Raw genomic sequence first — 15,394 nt, forward strand, 5'->3', positions numbered from 1 at the left:
GAAATTTCCTTAATGGTTGGGTGAGACATACAACAGTTCACACTTAGGTAGCCAGTACCTGTAGGGAGACAGTACTGCAGCAAAGAGCAGCAATCCTATACTGTTGACATTAGAAAGAAAATATGACACTGACATAAGTACAGATGATTTCACTGAGATCACCCCTCTTACTCAACTGTATGATATCACAAGTAGGCCCAGTCTCTCATGAATAGTGTGATGATGTAACACAAACATGGGAGACAGAAAAGTAATACACTGAAATCATGTCACATATTACAGTGTTCTTAATTACTTGCAATGTACAGATACTGGCATTAAAGAATGCAGTCCAAGAACTGGATCACTCCCCAATGTGAAAACAAGGCTGAGATTTCTTGGATAGGATTACCTTGACTATTTCTTTAATTGAACATACTCAGATATTTAAGAATCCTGTTGGAGGAATCAAAACACCTAACATTGAAGGGGAAAGCCTTATAAAGAAAGGGTGTTTAACAGATAATAGTACACTGCTTTCTGATGGTGCCTAGAAAACAATAGTACTTTTGTATTACAAAAGTATGTGCCAATTTCAAATCAGCATTTAATGAACCAAGGCAGGAAATGGGGGATGGGATAGGGGTATAGTGAGCCAGTCCTCATCTTGAGGCTAAAACCATATATAGGAAACCTGAGGAGCAGAAAGTGAGCTTTTGTCAAGGCTTAGGATGGATCTATAGTGAAAGCACTTCCTTTTATTAGCTCATAGGCTGGTTTTAGAAAATCGTAGGGAAGCAGAGGTAGTTGACACTAACTTTGGCAATAGTGACTGTTTATTTTTTTTTTTGAAGTTTAACAGGCAGCAACTTCTGTATGTTTCCAAGATTTGTTGCATCCCATGTAAGAATGTCAAATTTGTTCCCTATAGCTCATGCTAAAATCACTATTCCTGAGTTCATTTAGAGAAATAATAATAAGGAATGTTGTGATGTGTTTAAGTCCACAAAGAGAAATACGACAAAGATAAAGAATTAGCAAACTATTTAGTAATTTTAAAAAATTGTTGGTATTTTCTCTTTATTTTCGGGTACAGATGACCATTTTATTTGGGGCATGGAGGGTCATATTTTATTTTGAATAAATTATGTGGTATTACCATACTATATTATATTGTATTGACAAAGAAATGAAATTGTTGACATGACTAGTAGTTGTATTTCTAATAATTTAAATTGTTTTTAAACTTACAGTGTTATATCGTAGAAGTATCAATAAAGGCAATAACATTTTCAAGGGCTGATTTTCAATAAGCAGGATGATGCTTTAGACTGGAGCAATTTACCAGTCAATTACTGAAATAAAAAAGAAACCTTAACATAATACAAAACTGGTTTTAATATACTCTCATCCCTAAAACAGAGTGGTTTAAAATATATAATAAAAAGGGATAACATGTACCTCTGGTACATTCTATAAAAGTGAAGGTCAGGGAAGATAAATGGACAGTCTTTTAAAAATATATATAATTTTTGATACTGAGGGCCCCCAATTCTTCTCCTAATTCTTTGTTTCCAAAAGCCTGAGCCTGCATCCTGACTTAGGTATGTTTGTACATCAATATGGGTGGGGCAGCCACAGCAATACTTGGGGAAACTGAGGCTGCTGAAGAGAGGGGACTGCTGCTATTTCGAAGGGCAGCAATCTGAAAACTACTGGGGGTAAGCATCTTTGTCCTTTTCTGTCCCCAAAGGATCCGGGGGAAGGACGCACATACACACTTCCCCAATAAAGGCAGCTGAGGGAGGAATACCTGTGTCACGCCAAGAATCTGAGTCTAAGGTGCATGCCTCATTTCACCTCAGCAGCCATTCCAGTGAAGACAGCTGAAGAAAGAGGAGCATACTTGCTTCCCAAGAGTCTGGGCAGGCAGGGGTGGAAAGAGGGCTCAGGAGAAATACACACACACACAGACAAACACCTCTGAGATAGGAGGGACCAGAAGCTCCCAAGTCCTTCCCAATAACCTAGACAGCATAGAGGGCACAAGATTACCACACCTCCATGAGCAAGAAGTAGTTGACGCTGCTGTAGGCTCCCTCCTGAAGCTTCTGGGATGCCCAGGACCCTTCCAAAGATGGCAGAGAGCTGAGGGAAAGGGGTTCAGAGAGGAGGGTTGCCAGCTTTGACTTCCTGCTCCCTCAGTGGTTTGCTAGAGAGCCACCAGTAGCCCTTACTTTACTGGAGGTGTGTGAGGATCTCAACTTCATCCCAGGGTGCACTAGGTTCTGGGAGAGGCATAAATACTCACTGTTCTGCCTGGTGGTTTCTTGCTGCTGCTATTTTAAGCTGCCCCAGCCTCTTCAGCTACCTCAGAATATTTGTATTTATTAAAGGCCAAGATGTGCCATTTAGTTCTCCCAACCCTATGATTCACTAAGTGACCTCTGTGCTTATAACGTTACTTTCCAACAAGATCCAGTAATGGGGAGTTAACTCTTTGGATACTATGGGCATCTCTCATGGTTGGCGCTCTGGGAAATGCCAGCACACTATACTAAAAGGTCACTGGCTCTTTAATTCTGATATTTTAAAATGCCATTTCAGGTTAAAGTTAGATTTATGAGAGAGAGAGAGAGAGAGAGAGAGAGAGAGAGCCATTTGCACCATTTCCTCTAAAGCTTTTCCAAGAACTACACGGAGCATCCATTCAGATGGGCTTGACTGTTGGGTGGTCCCAACAAGGCTAGAGCATCATGTACTGTGGTGAAGGATGAAGATGCTTTATTTTTCTGGCTTGCATCACCTAATGTGTTTTCAGCATGCACAGAAACTGTTTCCAGATCAGCCGCTTGGTTTAAAGGGAATGTTGATCACATGTGAAACCTTTTAGCCCTTTGCTTTATTTTAGTTTTGTAAAAGGTAAAATGCTTTATTTACTCAGGCTAAGGTAAATATCCAACCCCTAAATAAAAAAACAGGGTTAGTGAAACACATGTTAAAAACAGCTAATTAGATTAGAGGGATATTTCAGCCCTTTAGCTTTCTTCGGGCTATGGAAGCAGATTTAACAAGGTTAGTTGTTTTTCGTCTGTAGCCTAAAGAAGGTTCAGAACTGAAATCTCCCCTCAAGCCCATTTGTAAATTTCTACTATGCATTTTAGAATCTCCCTCACTGTTTTTCTCTATAGTCTACATATTAATGTAAAACCTGTTTCATTGGCCATCCCAGGAAGCATTAAGTTTGGCTCACTAAGTCTTTGCTGATTTAGGTTTATATATTTTATATTGTACCATATCCTCTTGCAGAGAATTAGGTGCCTTTTAAATCTAGGGAGGTGGAGCAAATGATGAACACTGGGTTGGATTCTCTATTGACATTTGGCCTCTTTGTGTCACTTGGGAAGCAAAGGCAACAGATTCTGGCTGCCATCTGCCAGAAGAGAATTCCCTGGCTATGGGGAGTTCTTCCCATGTGTGTATATGCCAGATCTGGGCCCTGCATCTGCCTTGACAAAACTCCCATTGACTTCAATGGGGCCTGGGATTTTACCTATAGAGCTTTAATACATATTATGTAGGATGCATAGACCACATTTTGTTCGGGGTTTCCTGGAGTCTTAGACATGTGCATACCTAGCTTCAGGTCATTAACTGCTCTTGCCAAAACTGAGCTGTCTCTTTCTTTCCCCTCCATACCATTCATAATTTGGATATATTTCAGCTCATGGCTTACGCACATTAATGAGGTGAGATAACTATGTAGTTTATGCAATGGAGCTATTTATTCACATTGCTTTCACATAAGTTTGTATGTAACCACTCCATGTACTGGCCTCCAATAAAAGTCAATTTCAATAAGAACTATGTGCATGAAGTGTTTCCCTGATCAGACCCATAATTCTGGTGTTAGCCTACAGAAAAGTTTGTTATATTAAGTTATGGTGTAATTCTGTGACTTACTGGCTTGTCCTAAATTTTCCCGTGGCATCACAGGGAAAGCCAGATTATTTTAAAAGAGGATCCTGTCTGCTATAAGAAACAGAGGAATAATAGATAAATTAAAAAACAGTCTTGTAATATGGTGGAGGGGGGGAAGGAGATCATGAATACTTCATAGTGAACTTCCCCACTCCCTTACCCCTCAAATTTAGAAATTTTGACCCCACTTTAACATTATGGGAGGAAAAAGGTGCAGGAAGTCAAGTACCTCTCAGTACACCTGTGTGAGGGACAGCCCTGATTTGGTTAGTTAGGGGTTGGGTCAGGCTCAGTGGTGAGCTGGAGCCAGTTCGCACTGGTTCGCTGAAACCGGTTGTTAAATTTAGAAGCCCTTTTAGAACCAGTTGTCCTGCGAGAGACAACTGGTTCTAAAAAGGCTTCTAAATTTAACAACTGGTCAAAAGTGGTGCCTTAGGCGCAAACTCCGTGGGTGCTCTGGGGCTGGAGCACCCACGGGGAAAATTTGGTGGGTGCAGAGCACCCACTGGCAGCTCCCCATCCCACCCTGCCCCCAGCTCACCTCCGCTCCACTCTGCGGGAAGCCTGGGAGGGCTGAGAAGCAGGTAGCAGCTTTGCGCTCAGGCCCAGGGAGGCGGAGCAGAGGTGAGCTGGGGCAGGGGAGCGCGAGGAGGGCTGCCTGCAGGTAACACGGGGGGCGCGCAGGGGAACTACTCCCCACCCCAGCTCGCCTCCGCCTCCCTGGGCCTGATCGCGAAGCTGCCGCTTGCGTCTCAGCCCTCCAGCCCTGGAGCACCCATGGAGTTGGTGTCTAAGCTGCCACTTTTGATGTGAACAGTGGGCGGACCGGCTGCTCCCCCTGCTCCCACCCTAGTTTCGCAACCCCACCCCTAAGGGCCAGAGCCGCCCCAGGTAAGCACCACTGGGACTCCCCACTACGGTGGTCCACGTGACCCTCCTGCCCGGTTCCGGGGGCAGTCAGGGGAGGGGGGTGGATTGGGCAGGGGTCCTGGGGAGGTGGGGGGAGGCAGGCTACGACCCCCTCATGGGGTGAGGAGGGAACCGGTTGTTAAGATTTTGGCAGCTCATCACTGGTCAGGCTCATGGCTGGCAGTGCTTGGTTTAAAGGAGATATCCCTGCATTGGATTAGCATCATCCTCTCTTCCACCCCAGTATACCCAACAGTGCTAGCTGGGAAACTACACAAAGCTACACTTTGTGTGAGTGTAACTAGCTAGTCCCACTCCCCCTAACATCCATGGAGTCATTACACTTTACACAAGCAGAATGACTCTCTCCATTGAAGAAGTGCCAGAGCTAATCCCCTTACCCTGGCACTCCAAGCTTTTGCAGGGCCACCATTTGACCCTTAGATGCTTGACTTGTAGACTGCAGAATATTCATGCTCACTTCCTCTAGTCCCCACACAAGAAGGAATTATTTAATGTGATGATTAAATCCCAGGGATATTAATCTAGGAGAAAATCCAACAGTGATAACTCATCTGATGGCAGGCAACAAACTACAACACTGTATTTTGCCAGCCTGCAGAAGCCCAGTATTAAACATCACCACCTTCTCTCCAAATTTAAAAGGACATTAATTTCCTCAGTAGATGAAAGCTCAGGAAGTCTACACTATCTAGGCATACTGCTTAGGTATGGTGCAAAGGTAAGACAGAATGTCAGCATGTAGGGAATTTGCTATAGCAGTACATGATGCCAAGAAAACTAAACACAAAAAGCAATATGTCTTGATTTCAGAATGGATAACTCTGGGCCAAATTCAGCTCTCGTATAAGAAAGTACAACTCCATTGAAGTCAGTGGAGGCTGAATTTGGCCCTGAATATTTGTTAAACATATGTTTCAATAATTCCTATGATTCTGTAGGTATGAAGGTTGATTTTGTAAAAGGAACTGTCATGTTAATCAAAGGGAGGGGAGAAAAAACCACCTGTTTAAACTCTTAATTAGGCATAGATACTGCACATCCACAATGAACTTAATTAAAACAAGTTTACTTTCAGATATGCTCTTTTTGTTCTGGGATATAATTCCAGTCCTCTAAAACTTAATTAGCTAAATATACAATGTAACCTTCCATCTGGTAGAGTAATTTAGCTGGAATAATTGTACACCACCATAACTCAACGAGACACTGAGGAAAAGCATTGAAATGCTATTTCCTTTCCTTTGGAAGAGAATTATGTACAATTTCAGCATGCTTTGCATTTCTAACAGTTAAAGCCAAAAGGGAGGTATCACTCTCATTTATATTACTTTCCCATGAGAAAATCAACAGCAAAGTACAAAGCTTGTGCCGTTATTCATGAACAACTCTGTAATAGTTATTTGGCTTTAGCCAGAACATGTTATTTGGCAGCTAAACCCTTTAATTAGAGTTGTGGGTTTGAACAGATTTTCATTGAAACTATGTTTTGTAGGAGTTTAAAGAAGTATAATCTTCACAAACCAGCATATTCTATTTTGGAGGGGCTGATGTCATGTGACTTCCAGTATTCACCTCTCTCTCTTTTGTCACCTTTCTATATGCTTTGATTTGTTTTCCCCAGTTTTCAACTTTTCCCTGCCACTGGTACAGTAGTGGTGAAATCCTGGCTCCACGCCATTGACTTTAATGTGATCAGTATTTCACCCCTCATATTTTGACTCTCTGGGAACTCTCTTATTTGTAGGGGAGAGAGTTTCAAAAGCCCCGCAAAAGATTTAGGAGCTCATGTCTCACTCACCTTACATGGGATTTGTGCTCCTAAATTCCTAAGGCTCTTTGGAAAATCTTCACCTATATGTATGTATTATGCGATATATTCTATACTCAAGCAAGTTTCCCTTGGCTTCAAAGGGATCTTTGCCTGAGTAGAGCATGTAGAGAAAGTGGCCCAATGTCTGCTGTTTGCTTTTGATGCAAAGTATGTTCATATTTGAAAGCCTTTTTGGAAAGCTTTCTGTGTAACAAAATCTGCATGTATCATGTTAAACAATTCACAAATGTAAAATACATAGGGTGCAGTTTTGACTGTTTTTCTACTTAGTAAACAAATTAGTGTGAGCTCAGAGAAGAGTAATACAAATGATAACAGGGCTGGGAGGACTGATGTAAGAAGAAATGATTATGAATATATTGCCATCTGTAAGTATGGGTCTTTAGAGATGTGGTAACCCAGTTTCCTTTGCTGAGGAACTTACAATTTAAGGACCTGATCTTGCTGAGGCTTATGGCTGTGCTATTTTTAGTCATGAAAAGTCCAATTGGCATCAGTGGTTATATGATTAAAGGTAAGCATAAGTGTTGATCCTGCACCAGAACTTACATTAGATATCACTCAAAATACATTGTTAACTGAGAAATCAAGTTTCTCATGTGTATTTCCTAGCAACTCAATCACTTAAAATCACCAAAGTAATATCCAAGCCAGTCTCCATTCATAAGACTTGCCATCCAATCATCAAAAAACTCTGCAGCACTCACAATTCAGAAAATGAAGGAGACAAAGGGAGCATTAACAAGACAGTACGTGGACTAACTTTGCATAGTTTGTCTAAATGATGACTAATTGGGGACACAGTAATCATCTATCCACTAAGGAGGCAGAGGAATTATTCAGTGTAATACAAGGTGATGTAACTATAAGTAATGGGACTAAATTAAGAAAAGAAGATTCACATTAAAATATACTGGGGGGAAGGGGGAAGCATCCTGAAAGTGAGCTAGAATAATCATTTAAAGGGAACCCTTTTGTTTGACACACTGAAAAGTAGAGTGTGTGAATAAAATACATTACAAAAACAATCTTCTGCAGACAGGGGGATGAACTAAGGGTTTCATCCTGCTGGACTTTAAGTATGGATCAAACCCTAATAGGGTCCTTTCTGTGACGCTGTCTTTCGGTTTATTTTAGCATATTGTTATTTTTGTGTTTGATTATTTTGCAGTGCTTCACAGACTAAACTGCAGCAACACAACGTTTACAGCTCTAACTCAGGTAGCTACAGAACATTAATAGTACCAAGTAGATTGCAACAGTATTAGATTTCTTCAGAGCTATTGGGCTCCAGTACAAATTGATTGCAACTTTCCTCTAGTCTGTTCATTATATAAATCCTGAAGAAGCTGTTAACGTCAGTTTGCTTCAGATTCATTCGTTAATCAAAAGTGAAAGTCTCCTCTGTTTCTCAAACCTATTATTACTAATTATGCCCTCCAAACTTATCAATAGAGACTTTAACAAGGCTAAAAATTCCACCTAGTAATTAGCTGTTACAGGAGAAGAAGAGTCTCAAAGCAAATGGCCTGGGAATCAGGAGATTTGACTTTTATTCCCAGCTCTGCCAAAGATTTCCTGTGTCTCCTTGGGCAAATCAGTTAGGGCAAAATTCTCAAGAGTGTCTACTAAATTTGGCAACCAGTTTTGGGGAGCCCTGGATTGTCAGCACCTCAAAGTCAGATCACAAATAAGGAGAAGTATGTTTTCTTTGCTGTATTTTCACTGTTTTAACAACAAATATGCCCTTGCCATTTAATAACAGTGTACACTGTCCTAACCTTTAAAGTTTATGTATATGCCCAAAGAACCTGAAAATAACTCCCTTCTGGAAATCTGGTAATTGAAGATTTGGGCCCTTTCTAGACTTTTTAAATGGAAGATTTGCACTTAGGAGACCCAGAAGAAACCTACAAATGCAGTCTTTTCCTATAGTATTACTTCATGCGGGAGGGGCGGGGGTAATGTAGAAAATGTAGACAGAGGCACAATGAGGTGGGGGTGTGGGTCAGGAAGGAGAGGAAGAAAAGACTTTCTCACACAAAATGTTTTTCTTCTCAACCGCAGTCACTCCTGCAGATTAGTGAATCCATAAGCATAGCAGAAACCACAGTAAGGAACAAGTTTAATTACTTTCTTTAAAAAATACATTTGCTGAATTCTGATACAAGAATCTTCTACCTCACCATAATAAAGCAAGATTACCTGCTAAAACTGTGTTGTTAGTATGCTACCTAATTAGGCTAGTCCAACGTGGTCCTATTGTTTTTGTGTTTGGAGCTTCACTGTACACAGCACACCTCTCCTCTCCTTTACCACAAATGAACTCTTTGCTTACACTAGGTTTTTATTTTCCAGTCTCAAATAATATAACCTAGCATCAAAACAGCACCTTGTGCAATTACTAACTAAACATACCGTTCTGAGTTTCATCTGTACACACTTCCAATATTTGGCTAGTAAGCCGCAAACAATTTTCTTAGATCGTACTAAACCACAGATGAAAGTCTGCAGTTGAGTCCATAACAAAGTAAGGCACTAAAGACACAAAATCTAGAGAGCTCCTTACAGAAATAGAAGTGTTGATCAGTAGCACTGGTTTTCAATGTCTGCTTCAGGCATTTGTGCTGTGGTGCAGTAGTTTTCAACCTTTTTTCATTTGCAGACCCCTAAAAAATATTGAATGGAGGTGCGTACCCCTTTGGAAATCTTAGACATAGTCTACAGATGCCCAGGGGTCTGTGGACCACAGGCTGAAAACCACTGTTTTGTGGTAATGACAACCTTTCATGGACCTCTTAGATATAGTTTGCGGATCCCCAGGGCTGTGGAGAACCACCGCTGTAGAGCTATTAACTTGCAATTTATGCTCAGTGTGAGGAAAATAACCTCCAAAACATTAGTCGTTAGCACTAGCTGGCACTCAGGTGAAACACAATCTATAACTCTAGAAAAATGAAAACATTATCCTCAGTAACAATTTCAAGGATAGCACCATAACTAACAGTTTATAAGAGCAAAACACAATTTAAATATGAAAGTAACATGCAGAAAGGATAAGAAGCTCCTATTAGAATGTTGCAATATAAAAGGTATTCAAAAGTCTAGTCTTTTGATTGCCAGATTAGGACTCCAACCCATGGTGGTGTTCTCTGGAATTTCTTCCAACGAACGCCAAGAAATGATGCAAAATGAAGGCAGAGGCTCCATCTATAAGCAACTTTTAAAAAAGACACATGGCTTTAGTTAAAACAGTGGGCTAATCTTCATTTGGAATTTACTGGCTTTTACTGGTTTGCATCAATACTAGAGCATAGAAAGTGAAATGTTACAGTTCCAAGAAAATGCAAACATTCTGGCTTTATGCCAGAATATTTTGTATTGTTTCAACAAGGTGAAAAGTAAGTTTTGTAGCGAACAACTCCTCCTCCATGAAATCCATCTGGTTTGTTATATTTTTTATTCTTATTCATTTTAAAGGAGCCTAGTCTAAAGATAACATCTTCCCAGTTAGACACACAGAGAATTATGGTGTTCAACACCAAATGGCTTTCAAATAGACACCAAAATATGTGACCAGATTTTCAAAAGAGATCAGTTCCCTTTAGGCCTTCTAAAAATGACCTGACTTTCAAAAGTGTTCAATATTGAGCAGCTTCCATTGAGTGGAATTTTCAAAAACACCTGAGTGATTTAGGAGCACAAGTCCCATTGGAAATCATCTAAGTCATCTAGGTGCTTTTGAGAATTGCCACACTAATCTTAATGGGAGCTCCTGGGCACTGAGCACTTTTAAAAATCTGACCCTACATATTGTAGGCCAAATTCTGCTCTCAATTACACAGGTGTCACTCCTCTACATGGTAAATCTAAATCCATGTGTCTAACAAAGTGATGGCTTCCCCAGTCCTCCTCCTGCTCAGCTCCTTCAAGAGCCTGTCAACAAAAAGCCTATCACAAAGTGATCACTCCATATCTGACCTCCCAGTCCTCGTTATTACAGGAAACCTGCACATCACCTTCAAAAGATGAGCCTGGAAACTTAAATTCATAATTCGGGACACCAAAAGCCATGGTATTAACAGAGACACTGGTTTCATGGCTTATTACAACAATTTGTAACACACCCTGCTGCTTTCTATCCTCCTTTATCCTATCACTGCAGTAGTGATAATTGCCCACGTCATTTTAAGTTGTTTCCTACAACATATGTGAACCACTTATGCTTAATAATCTGTCTCAGCTTGTATTTGGCCTGGACATTATGGTTCCCTTCTCTAGACCTAAGGAAGAGCCCTGTGAAGCTCAAAAGCTTGTCCTTTCCATCAACAGAAGTTGGTCAAATGAAAGATATCACGTCACCCACTTGCAACCAATATGGCTACAACAACACTGCAAACAACAAATGTGAATGCCATTGTGCAAGGAGCTGCAATCCTTGTCCTAAAGACCGCAAACTAGTGTCAAACCCCTGTGCACTAGAACTGCACCAATTTTACTACACACAGGTCCCTCTACACCGGCTGGGGAAGGAACAATACATGGGCTCACAGTCACTGCAGTGGGGTGATTACTCTGGAATCTAATGATGAGCATGTAAATATCAAGACTGCTAACTAATTAGCTACAATATCCAGTTATTCCGGATTTTTGTGGCTTGTAGGCAGAATTTGAGTAGAGTAGTTCTCCCTTTTACAGTCTGACCTTTGAATACAGTTGAACAGATTTAGTAGCAAGACACCATTTCTCCATGATGACAATGGTGGGATGGGGAAGGGAAGGTTGGGGAAACATTCTGCTGAAACAAAAAGGAGGAAAACCTCATGACTTATGTATGTTTCTTTCCTAACACTGTGTTTCTTGTTCACAGTTTAGCTGTTGGAATAGCATTTTTCAGCTTTGCTTCTCATTCCTATATGCTGAATCTAAACTAACTAAATATAATCAAAAGTATCCTTTGAGGGCACCATGTAAATGTAGAGAAGAGAAAGACACCTCTTGATTTTATGTTAAGAGCATCAATAAGAACTGGGGAAACAAATCAGAACTATTATTAAAAACTAACCCTTAATTTGGGTTTTAGGTATCCCTTTCTTAATGTTCAACAGAACATAAAGGTTCGTTTTCATAGCAATTGCTGACTGCATGCAAGTTCAGAATAACAGAATTCTGCTAAAAGCCAGTGGCAATAAGCATTCATAGCCCCAGGAAAAGGCTCACCCTGATGGCAAAGGTCAGATTTCTGCAGGCAGAGAGCCTGTCTATATATATGAATGTTCCTGGGACATCTTTGTCTGATATGGTCCCATGAGGATGACACAGGCTCCACAATGTCCCCTCTGCCTAAGGGATGGCCCTATAGCCACCCAGATCAGTTTGGGGTCATTTGACTTGTGTTGTTCCAGTTCCTGTTGATTTTACTCTGAACCTGGGGAACAATCATTGGAACCTTTGTGGAGCTGTTGCTGAAGGCTTAAATTAAGACTCTTCTGCTATTGGGAGTATTTAATAGGTAAACAAGATATTTATAAGAGTTGTTATATTAACAGATATAGCTAGCTATCAAATAGAGTTCTTGTCTAAGAAATGACATACTGAACATATCAGTAGTTTACATAGCAGAATGTTGAAGTAAAAGTATCAAACACTGAAGTGACAAAAAGACTGCTACGCTAATGAATATATCATATCATTATTTGTCTATTTATGTTGTGTGTATTTTTTAAAGAGAATTATACTTATGAGTTCTATTTGTAACTGATGCACTGCATGCCCAAATATTTGGGATAATGTATGGAAAACATCTGCATTTAATTATATTATAGTCTTCTTATACAGACAATGGGAATTGAATTAAGGAATATTTTGAAACCCCCACAGAGATATAAAAGTATTAACAGCTGCACAAGAACTTTAGTGTTACAGTGTTTGAAAATGTTTTGTTTTACAGATCAACAGTCTGACACATCATAAATATCAATCATACTATCTAAAATATGTAAAAATGGAAGGAAAATTAAAACCTGCATTTTGAAAATGCAGAAACATTCACAGCATTTTAGAAGGTGCAGACTCTATTCTTTTGTTTTCCAAACCAATGTAAACATATAGCATGTTGGCACAGAAAATACATCTTGTACAATGCCATTAAGCAAAGAACTGCAAAGGGCTTATTATGACAGAATAGCCTCAGCAAGCTTTTTATAGGATCCTTATATTGCCACCATGGTGTACCAAAAGCAGACTGAATAATTCAGACGGAATAAATTAGCAGTTTGTTTTTCATTCTTTACAAAAACAAGCACTAAACTATTCTTGTGAAAACATTAGGGGATATAACATGAGCTCTGAGTGTCTGTCCTGAAGAATTAGATGTAGATTGGATTTTCTTTCTGGATGCTTACTGGTTTCAAATGCCACATCTCTTCTATGTCAGTACCAGTTCTGCAGTTAGTTTTCAATCTCCCAGTGATTGAAGCACATTCAAAGGCAGTTAGCACAGCAGGGGGGTAGACTTTCTCTCAGAATGTAACTATATCACTCAACAGCAGCCGCATGCAATAAGGGATCTAATGTTTTCTTTTCTCTTCTCCCTCACCCCCTTAATGTCTCCCTGCATTCTTGGATGCCAGTCACCTCACCAACAACCTGGAGCAAGAGGCACCAAGTCTCCATCACCAGCCCCTTAACATACTCTATGGTGTAGACAAAGTCAAGTCTACACTTCACCGATTGTCAGGAAAAGAGGTTGAGCTAAAGCTTGTTTTCTAAGTGAACACTTTCTTTTAAAATATTTCACATTTTTATTTGAAGGATTTTAAAATAGATATATTTAACCTTGGCAACCACCCAAAGAAAATGGTCTGATATAATACTTATCTACCTCCTCCCAAAAGAAAAAGAACTCTGAAGACCTTAATGTAAGTGCAGTATATACTGTATGTGAGAGAGAGAGCCATGATTGTCAAATTAAACTCAGAATTAATATTAGACTTATTAATAATACTGCACAAGTTCCCCTGATATTGTGAAATATTAACAACAAGTACATATGTCAGGACTGCTAGCATTGGGAGATACTGGTTCTTGACACCACAGGGTCCATCTAAATTGGAAAACTATACACTTAGCACCTTTGAACCTTTCCAATGAATCATGCAGCTGAATAGGCTTTTCGGGTTATGATATATACCTTGCTAAGCGACAGCCTGATTAACAACCAAGTGAGGCAGAATTGTGGGGTAGGAGATTAGAACAAACTTCTCTGACTCACCAGTTTTTCGAAGTGGAAAATCATCCTTGGCATCCTGTGCTCCTGGTAAAGTGTATTTGTATGATGGAGAGGCCCCGCTCAGGGGTGGAGAGCTTTGATCCAGTGAGGTATGGTGGGCAGCCCTGTAGCAGACACAGAGAGGTCATGAATTAGCAGTAAGTGAGGTGACCAACAGTAACCATCTACACATGTTGTCCACATGTCTCAGCTGTGTTTATGTTCTTACTCCTCCAAGTGTGCACAAACCACAGGCTCATGTAACCAATTTCACTTTTACAGTAAGTTATGGAACTGCTCAGGATTCCCAAGAATGCCCTTTTTCACTTATCATAAAAGTCACAAAGGATAAGAGTCATGTTGCCCCACAGGGATCTGTACCAGATCAGGGAATTGAACATTTTAGGTTGTTGCGTTTTTTTAAACTGTACCAGCTGAAGCAAAGCCATTTGATTCCTGTTTATTAAATACAAATATAAATTTAAAGTGGCCTTTACTCTGCAGTTATCACTTTTTGTAGGGCAATTACCCAATATTTTGAAGAGGAGGTGTTACTCCGCTGGAAAAATATAGATGAGTTTGCCAGGAGTCGTAAAGGAGAAAGCAAAACCTTGTCTTTAGTTTGGGCAGCAAATGAAACTTCATAACTGCAGTACTTTGCAGCACGTAAAGTTAGTGTCAGCAGTGAACTCCCACACTGGAGAGCTCTTTCTGACACGTGGGCAATGCAAGAAAAACTGTGGGCAGCTCTTTCAAACCATAAATGCCCAAGGGAATTGCATCATTTGGCTCAAGGACAACATAATTTACAGAGCTTTTTTCTTGTGGGGCCCTTCGTGGAACCTCATATCTACCCATTTTACTCCTGTCCTCTTGGCTGCTGGGCCAGAAATTTTAAATAGTTAGTAGAATAGTGCACATTATATAGCACAAACTATTAAGTACAGTACCGCCATCGGAAACAATGTAATTACATATTAAAACATGTTACCAGGATTCTCAAAGAGTACAATACAGTGAAAACCCCAGAGGGAAATCTTTAATAACTGTTTAAAAAGAACTAACTCCAGATCAAAATGTTTAATCAAGGAACATCTAGGTGTCTTGGTAGATTGCACAACAGACTATCTTGGTAGGAATCTTGGGTTTGCTCCTCAGGTCTCTAAGCCTCTCTTGGGAAGGAGGTGAGACCAGCATGCTCCATATATTTCGCTCTATCCAGGCAGACTCAGGAATGGTGTTGAAGTCTCTTGGAAACATGTCCACTATCCTGTTTGCAGGATTGTTTTATATTGATACAGCTGCTATGATAAGGATGGCAGAAAAGACTGGACTGAAATAGTGAAAAAAGTGACCAGAGGAATGTAAGAGTGTAAACCCTTAGGCTACCTTGCAGCCAT

General features: G+C 40.2%; 1 protein-coding gene across 2 annotated transcripts in view; it reads right to left on the minus strand.

Annotated features, from left to right (window-relative positions):
- The window catches only part of HDAC9 (histone deacetylase 9), a 704,899-nt gene that overhangs the window by 261,473 nt on the left and 428,032 nt on the right, over positions 1–15,394 (minus strand). For both annotated transcript variants that reach the window (XM_073333773.1, XM_073333774.1), the window contains one exon: positions 13,998–14,119. In XM_073333773.1, the coding sequence (XP_073189874.1) occupies positions 13,998–14,119 (122 nt within the window). The remainder of the gene's footprint in view (positions 1–13,997; positions 14,120–15,394) is intronic.

This window comes from Lepidochelys kempii, chromosome 2 (assembly GCF_965140265.1).
Source record: "Lepidochelys kempii isolate rLepKem1 chromosome 2, rLepKem1.hap2, whole genome shotgun sequence".
Taxonomy (NCBI): Eukaryota; Metazoa; Chordata; order Testudines; family Cheloniidae; genus Lepidochelys; species Lepidochelys kempii.